At 47.7% G+C, this 8,937-nt stretch overlaps 1 protein-coding gene across 3 annotated transcripts in view; it reads left to right on the forward strand.

Moving 5' to 3' along the window:
* The window catches only part of LOC135828442 (deleted in malignant brain tumors 1 protein-like), a 32,136-nt gene that overhangs the window by 19,869 nt on the left and 3,330 nt on the right, over positions 1 to 8,937 (forward strand). For all 3 annotated transcript variants that reach the window (XM_065340892.1, XM_065340894.1, XM_065340893.1), the window contains exons 5-9: positions 501 to 875; positions 3,781 to 3,968; positions 5,005 to 5,227; positions 6,802 to 7,173; positions 8,231 to 8,350. In XM_065340892.1, the coding sequence (XP_065196964.1) occupies positions 501 to 875; positions 3,781 to 3,968; positions 5,005 to 5,227; positions 6,802 to 7,173; positions 8,231 to 8,350 (1,278 nt within the window). The remainder of the gene's footprint in view (positions 1 to 500; positions 876 to 3,780; positions 3,969 to 5,004; positions 5,228 to 6,801; positions 7,174 to 8,230; positions 8,351 to 8,937) is intronic.

Below are 8,937 nucleotides of genomic sequence, written 5' to 3' on the forward strand. Positions count from 1 at the left end.
TTTATATCACCGGAAAGATGAGCTCAAGACCTTTCCAACGGTGTATTGATTGTCGCGATGTGTTAATGTTTCACTGAGTTACGGTCGTTTGTACACTGGTCTATGCACTGCGATATAATGCACGAATTTCTTTTATGCATACAGTCAACTTCGCTTATAACGACACTCGGCGGGGCATCAACAAGGTGTCGTTATTCGCAAAGTGTCGTTATCCGAAGTCTCATTTTATGTATTGCAGTGGGATGGGACTTTGCTCTGGGCATGGAAATTCTGTCGTTATTCGCGAATTGTCGTTATATCCGCAGTCGTTATTAGCGAAGTTGACTGTAGATGCGCTCATGGCCAAGCACATTATAATATATAGAGCGCATATATGCGCGCCTGGCTGGAAAAGGGTTGATACACGACATACACATCTACAGTGTTTGCTTGTATAACCGTGTATAATGTAGTCGGCATGTAAAAAATTGTTGTATTTATTTTGCTGTTGTCCGCTGCAGCCAAGCCGTTGCCTGTTCGCATCGTTTCCAACAACGGCGCAGCCAACACCAGCTACGGTCTGGTGCAGCTCTACCAGAGAGACAAGTTCCGCGTCGTGTGCGGCGAGGGCTTCGGCCCGCTCGAGGCCGCGGTCACGTGCCGAGGGCTCGGCTACGATTATGGCGAAGTGTACAGCGACTCGCTCGCCACGGGAGCGACGTACAACATCACGGAGAGGCTGTCGACGACGGCAAACTTCCGGGAGCACGGCCCGGCGGCGGCGTTTGAGTGCGACGGCAGCGAGGCCAGTCTGAGCATGTGTAGCCATGCCAACGCTCGCGGCTGGGAGCTTGTGCGCTGTGGCACGCTGGCTGCCGTCATCTGCTCCATGTCAGGTATGGTCATAAATTAATACTATAAAAAATAAAATAAATAAAATAAAAACTTTGAAGTAAAACTGAGAAAGGTCGCATGGGTTGCGCGTTGCGAGTAACTGTCCACTACAGTCCATTTCAAAACTATAGACGCGTAGGGTTTTTGAAATATTTCAAATTTGGCTGGAACTTTTTGAGAATAGTTTTCGGAATATTGCTCAGGTCCGCTCCACAATTACTCTCATATAGTTTCTAAACGATTGGATAACAGACGCCCAATTTGGAAAATAATTATGCACAAAGTGATCACAGATTTTATGTGGTATAGATGCTGGCATAACGGTTTTTGCCTAGGTACGCGTCTATAGTTTTGAAATGGACTGTAGTATGTTCTAAAACAACCTGACACCTAGCCCTAACACATCTCAAGTGCGCAAACCAGCAGCAGCCTTCCAGCTTGGAAGGTTCAAGATTGTGGTAGGACCTATGAACCTACATGATTGTATATACTTTCAAGTCTGAAGAAAATGTTGAACGGTCTCTGCTGGGATGGCAGCCACACCATACCTCTGCGGTTAGAGCATCGCTGGCCTCAAGCAAAGGTCCCTGGTGCGAGTCCTGGTGGTGGCAGTCATTTTTCTTCTTCAGACTTTTCCCGTTTGCATCTTTCAATCAAACCAATAAATACTTCAGGTGCCGGTATAGTAATAATACTATGACGTTGATATTCATTAGTTTGAGGCGAAAACTCACATCACGTGTTCCAAGTACGATTGGTACCACATACAACCAAAGCTAGTGTGCTCGCAGTCAGAATATCTGCCATGGTCGTGCTGATGACTCGCACAAGGCTGAGTAGGTTTCTGTCGGGGAGTGTCGCACAGGGCTGAGTAGGTTTCTGTCAGGGAGTGTCGCATAAGGCTGAGTAGGTTTCTGTCAGGGAGTGTCGCACAAGGCTGAGCAGGTTTCTGTCAGGGAGTGTCGCACAAGGCTGAGTAGGTTTCTGTCAGGGAGTGTCGCACACGGCTGAGCAGGTTTCTGTCAGGGAGTGTCGCACAAGGCTGAGCAGGTTTCTGTCAGGGAGTGTCGCACAAGGCTGCGTAGGTTTCTGTCAGGGAGTGGTATGCAGTGCTAATGCTCCGCTGGTCGCTGAAAACAGGAAACGAGCTGGGAGCGTACAACAGCAACACTGCACCACGCGATGTGAGTTTTTCCCGTCGGCATAAAATTTATTTTATTTTATTTCAATTATTTATCGTCTCCACTTCATGGCACATAATAATACATAGCCAATACAAGAAAGGGAGGGTGAATCCAACCACGGAAAATAGCATTATCAAAAGAAGAAAAGGAAGGGAGGTGAGAAAAAATCCGTAGAAACAATTTAGTTAAGGGTATCCAGACAGGCGCATAGCACTGTCATGGGAGCTGGTCTGGTGGCAATGGGGTGCGGGGATCTCCCCTGGGAAATGTTTTCAATTAGGGTACAAAATCCTGCATTCTGGGCACTTTTGGCATTGTGTTGAAAAAAGTGGTCCGGCCGGACTGGCTGCTACGCCCCAGCCAGAGTTGTGCACTCTTGGGAGCCTATCTTTATTCTTCATACCAGTAATAGAGAGCAAGTTATCAAAAGCTCTTCATTCCTTCAGAAATTTACTGAGGTGCTGAGAATTTTAGGTATGATGGCAAAAGGCCAGGTTAGGTGAAACAGAAATTTTCGGTACAGAGAAGCAGTTCCCTATTGGATTATGTGTGTTAGTATTTGTTTGGTTGGTTGGTTTTTGATGTCTCTTTTCTGCTTCTTCTGAGATCAAAAGGGTGAGAATTGGATGAAAAGTGAGCAAGTTACAACTTGGCATCTGTGTGACCAGAATTATCCTCGTCTTCGACTTTGACGTTAGCGGAGGTCTTTCAGTGTTGGACAAACTGCTGCAGCCAGATAAATCTCTCCAGCACTATATTGAGGGGTGGAAGATCATCCCGACCTTGCTCCGACCTGGCACTATCTCTTTTACTGCTGAGGTGTTTTGACAATCGTGTTCGAATGTTGGTGTACAAAAGCAACTTGAATCTCATCTTCTTTTCCACTCTTCTCTTCCCCTCCGTCGGAAATGGCATCTGAGTGACCAGAATTATCCTCGTCTTCGACTTTGACGTTAGCGGAGGTCTTTCGGTGTTGGACAAACTGCTGCAGCCAGATAAACCTCTCCAGCACTATATTGACGGGTGGAAGATCATCCCGACCTTGCTCCGACCTGTTTTACTGCGGAGGTGTTTTGACAATCGTGTGCTTGTACAAAAACAACAACAACCGAAATAATAACAAAACCAAGAGGCCATGAAAACTTTTAAAAGGTCTTTCCTTAAATATATGTACCATCACAAAAGCGTTCACTGCCAAAGGTTGTTTCGGACATGGTGTGGAAGTAGACCTCCTTCGGAGACTTGTAACTTCTCTTTGGAGCACGATACGGTGCTCCAGTTTTCTTCACAGGAAAGATGTCTCTTTTCTGCTTCTTCTGAGATCCAAAGGGTGAGAATTGGATGAAAAGTGAGCAAGTAATTAGTTACGACGTGTTAGTCTTCGACGGTTAGTACTGTAAGACATGAATATATAACGAGGAAGTAAATCTAACGTTTTAACGGATGAAATTTCTTCGTTATAATAAGATCCGTTGAGGCCGTACTGCTTCATATATGCTGTGTGTGGATATGGCAGAATACTGCAAGATCGTTAATATATCTTCTCGTTAACCTATGAATTTTGGACAATCGTTAAATTTGCGACTCGTTATAATAACATGTTTTTAGTTATTTTGACTGCACGGACAGATAAGGGTTTAAAACACGTGTTTAACTGGATCCTTTTGCCTTTGTTCTTGCGTTTGTGTTGTCGTTGTTGCCGTGGGTACCGTCACGCGTACAGCTGGTACCTCTCCGTCCACTGGTGCCGCATCCACCGTTGCCGCGGTGACATCGGAGTCGTCCACTGGTGCCGCTGCGCTTCCCGAATTCTCCTTGAAGCCGGCCATCACCGAAGGAGGTCTGTGGAAGGATGTACAGGGGACTATGTACCCGATTGTTGCTACCGCGTGGGACTTCAACAAGGCACTGGTAAGTTTTTTTTATGGTCCATCCGGATGAAAAATCAATTGTCGGGGGGGGGGGGGGTACCGTGTACCCGATTATTGCTACATCATGGGACTTCAACATGGCCCTGGTAAGCTTCTTATGGTCCATCCGGATAAAAAATCAATAGACCGATTGCCATTTGTACAGATCCACGAAATCCCGTAGAATCCCGTAGACACGGTAGGGTGTTGAATGTGCAGGACCCTAATGTGTTTTCTGCTATTTCCGCTAAGAAATGGGGCCTGAAGGCTTTTCATCCGAAAACCTTTTTCTGACAAAGATCTAGCTAGTCATTAGTTCTAACCAAAGTGAAGAAACTGGAAAAGCGATTGCTGGTCATTGAATTATGACGCTAAAAAGGTCAAATGCGCATGCATAGCACACAATGAACACCCTACCGGGTCTACGGGATTCTACGGGATTTCGTGGATCTGTACAAATGGCAATCGGTCCATTGTCGGGGGGGGGGGGGGGGGGGGTATATTGGATATTGGACTTTGAAAACTCCAATTTTGGCTTGCAGTTTCACACGTCAGCTGATATCCAGCTCCCACCCGTCGCAGCTCTGGACAGAGGGCGTTCAGGTATTTGCACGCTCTTGGGAGTTTTGTACCCTGGACAGAACTGTGCAGCTACTCGTAGCACATTCGGCAAGAAGAGCCATGCATCGCAGGAGGAAGATACATGGTAGCCTGCTGCACGGACAAACTTTTAAAGAGCAACGCAGTATCAATAATTCAATATAGACAAATGCCTTCCTCTCAGCTGATTCTGTACTGCTGCCTCTGCCACTGCTGCTGCTGCTGTTGTTACTGATGCTGTCGTTGTTGTTGTTGTTGTTCCTGTTGTTACTGATGCTGTCGTTGTTGTTGTTGTTGTTCCTGTTGTTACTGATGCTGTCGTTGTTGTTGTTGTTGTTGTTGTTGTTGTTGTTGTTGTTGTTGTTGTTGTTGTTGTTGTTGTTACTGATGCTGTCGTTGTCGCTGATGTCTCTGTCGTGTGTTTCTCTGGTTTTCAGTACGCGTGCAAGACTCAGAACCTGGGGCCGCCGACAAACGTCTTCTCGGTCGGTTTCCCCGACATCAACGGCCTCGGTCCGAACGTCACACTGCACGGTGTGCCCTACTCCAGCTGGCAGGGGGTGGAGTGGGTCTGCGAGAGCGGAGGAGCGTGTCGCAGCCCTAGCACGCACGTCATCAGCAGCCCTGCCAGCCTGAAACAGGCCAGACTCACATGTTACAGTAAGTGGTAGGAGTACGGTGCTGGCAACTGAAATCCGACCCCCTGAGTAGGCACCGGCGGATTCTGCTCGAAAAGGTGGCAGATTCTGCTCGAAAAGCAGTGAAATTGGCAGAACCATACAAACCTTATGGCGGGCATTTCCTCGAATTCTGCTCCATTTCTTTATCAACATACCAAACATGCATGAAACTTACCAGAAAAAGTACCGAATTCTGCCAATTTTTCTGCCGGGATAATACGCCGGTGCCTACCCCTGAGCGGTGCGCTCACATCGCAAAGACCCAACATGGGATAGTAAAACTACGAAATAGAGACTGCTAGAATGTGGGTAGAATGCTCGGGGGTCGGATTTCAGTTGCCAGCACTGCAGTATTCATTCTTTGAATAAGGATATCCCAGCTGACTACTGTGTTAAAGTCTACAAATTTTCGGCCCATTCGATTTTCGCCCTCCCAGGGCTATAACCCATTTCGGCGGCTGCATCAAATTTTCGGCCTGTACTGCTGCCGCGTGCACACACTGTCACACTGAACCTCGTAAAGCTAAATTTCGGCCGCAACAAATTTTCGGCCAAACACGACCAGGCCGAAAATAGCCGAAAGTAAATATGCGCCGAATATTTCTTCACTTATAGTATGGCGTCTTGTTACAGGAAATTTAAAAGAACTCAGATGGTGAGCCAAGGACAAAAAATTGTAACATGGACATGTCATGGAATGTCTCAGCACTCCTTGTCAGTTTCGTGCTAGATTGTGCACGTCTGACTGTTGAAAATCTGGTTTAGTTGGTGGACTCGATCGCATAACTTGTGCCCACAATTTCCATGTTACAATTTTGTTAAAGGACAGTGTTGGTTATCACGCTTACACAATTGTTTTAAAAATAACCACTCAGCAGTTGACAACACAAAGCAGCAAAGAAGCAACGATGAGACATACGGAATGGCAGGAGTGGGGGAGGGGCAGGGGCAGCTTTGTCGACCATAGGGTCTCGGCTTCATTGCAACAACCCGAGCGCTCCTCCACAGAACTAAAAGACGTATGCCGTGTCGTCTTTATGGTGAGTTACTGTAAACTGCCCAGTATTTGCGTCACTAAATTTTTGCGATCTCTCAGAACCTGCAGGTGTCTTCAACTTCGTTCTCTCTCAGAACCAGCGAGTTTACGATGGCAAATGTTAGTGGAGCACTGTGGCCACACGTACATGCACCCACTCTTGACGTTTGATTTAGCGATGGTTAATATTCGCGTTACGCTCGACTCGCAAAATTGGCAAACATGAATACACCGTAAACAATAGGCAGTTTAGGGGCCATCCGGAATTATCGGTAATTTTCACGAAACGAAATTTTTTAGTTATGGCCCTACCCCACCCACCCCCATAAACGAAAAATAATATATTGACTTGACAGCTAGATTGGACTGACGCTTCAGCTATCAATATTTTTCATAACGAAAACTCTCCTCAACCCACCTACCCATGAACGAAACTTTTTCTCTTTGTGGAAAAGGTCGACAATTACGGATGTCCCCTTACAGTGTATTGTGTGTGTGTTGTCTTTGTCCCATTGCAGACACGCCACTGCAGGCACGTATTGTGACTGCGAGCGGTGATAGCCATCGCCACTACGGCATTGTTCAGCTTCAGCGTGACAACACGTTCCAGCCGGTCTGCGGCCACGGCTGGGGTGCCACACAGGCCACTGTGGTGTGCCGAGAGCTCGGCTACGTCGGCGGGTTGCCCCTGACGACCGCCACCGCGTCGGCATTCAACCTGTCCGATCTGCCGTCGCCGACGCCCTTGTTCCCGCAGTACGGCCTCGTGCGCGGCTTGGAGTGCGACGGCACAGAAACGCGTCTGTCCATGTGCGCTCACGCGGCCGCTGGCATGTGGGAGGCCGGCGTGCTGTGCAATACCGTGGCCGCAGTCGTCTGTGACACCACTGGTATGTTGAATAGATTGTTGGTGTTGTTTTATTTATTTTACATCGCATGTCAGACGGGCAGTTCTGCCTAATGTTATGAAAGCGATGACATTTTACATGTAATTTGTATGTTGAATATGCTCTTGGTTGGAGGGAAAGCAAGTCAGCACACGAAGCAGCACAGAAGCCATTATGGCTTCGTGTTCTAACTGGCATGTTGCTGTGACAACACTGGCATGTTGCTGTGACAACACTGGCATGTTGCTGTGACAACACTGGCATGTTGCTGTGACAACACTGGCATGTTGCTGTGACAACACTGGCATGTTGCTGTGACAACATTGGTATGTTGCTGTGGCAACACTGGTATGTTGCTGTGACAACACTGGTATGTTGCTGTGGCAACACTGGCATGTTTTTCATCACGTCACACAGCGTGGTGCTGGTAGTGGTGGGACAGTGGGTGGGGCTACCGCTATTTCTTACATGACACTGGGCTTTTACGCCTTGAGCGCATTTAGTTTACGTTAGTTTTATTCCAAGCCATGCCCCCCCCCCCCCCCCATGCATGGCTGGGGTAGCCAATGACCACTTTGAGTGGCGATTGCAGGGTTCTTATAGCCAACCACGGCTAATTCAGCCCGTTGTACGCACTGCCAAACATGGAATGTACGAGTGATGCATGTGAGTACACTGGGGTCCGCAGTCAACAAATACCCTGCATAGCCATACCCTGGTGGCTGGATGGGGCGTTGTTGCACCAGCCACGTCATTGCTACAGCCTTCTTTACTTCTCATCTGTACAGGTTACATCCGATATTGGTAACAGCATTGACATTTTGCTGGATTTTTAGACTTTAGCCTTTCTTGTTGTGTCCTTGGTGTGTGTGTGTGTGTGTGTGTGTGTGTGTGTGTGTCCATGCGTGTGTATGTACATGTGTGTGTGTATACATGTGTGTGTGTGTGTGTGTGTGTGTGTGTGTGTGTGTGTGTGTGTGTGTGTGTGTGTGTGTGTGTGTGTGTACATGTTTGTGTGTACATACATGCACACGCACACACATGTACATATGGTTTGCAGGCAAATCAACTGGCGATCATCTTGCAGTAACAGTTGGCGGTGGCATTAAAGTCACTGCAACATCATCAGTAACTTCTGAAGAGCAGACATTGGCCACGTCCCAGTCACCCACACACACACGTAAGTCAAGTTAGCGCAAAGAGACTTCTTTCTTGTAACCACCGACAGCCTTGGCCATCTTCTGTCGCGGTCGAAGAAATCCGACCCGCGAATCAAACGTAGGGTCGCTGTTCCATTTCGATTACATATCCGATGCGGTCTGACGCCAGTCACAGGGGTTGCATTAGCCTTGGCGCTGTTTTCGCCTCCACGTGTCGGATTTCTTTGGCCACGACTGCACGTATGGGACTTTGGTGCGTAGTGGCTGCTGTGAATGCGTTGCTTCCTCTTGTAGTGCTAGGCTTCCACGCCAGTGGATGGTGCTGCAAGGACATATCTGGGCGTATTATCACATACACACACACACAAACACACACACACACACACACACACACACACACACACCAAACAAAGAAACATGCACAGACATGCACACACAAACACACACAAAACAAACATACACAGACACACACACACACACACATGCATACACACACACTCGCTCTTGTACGCACGCAGGCACATACGCAGGCACCACACCACACGGTACAAAGTGACCATGGCGAATTGTACACATTTTGACGAGTGTGCGTGCGTGTGTGTGTGTG

The sequence above is a fragment of the Sycon ciliatum genome, chromosome 12 (assembly GCF_964019385.1).
Source record: "Sycon ciliatum chromosome 12, ocSycCili1.1, whole genome shotgun sequence".
Lineage (NCBI taxonomy): Eukaryota > Metazoa > Porifera > Calcarea > Leucosolenida > Sycettidae > Sycon > Sycon ciliatum.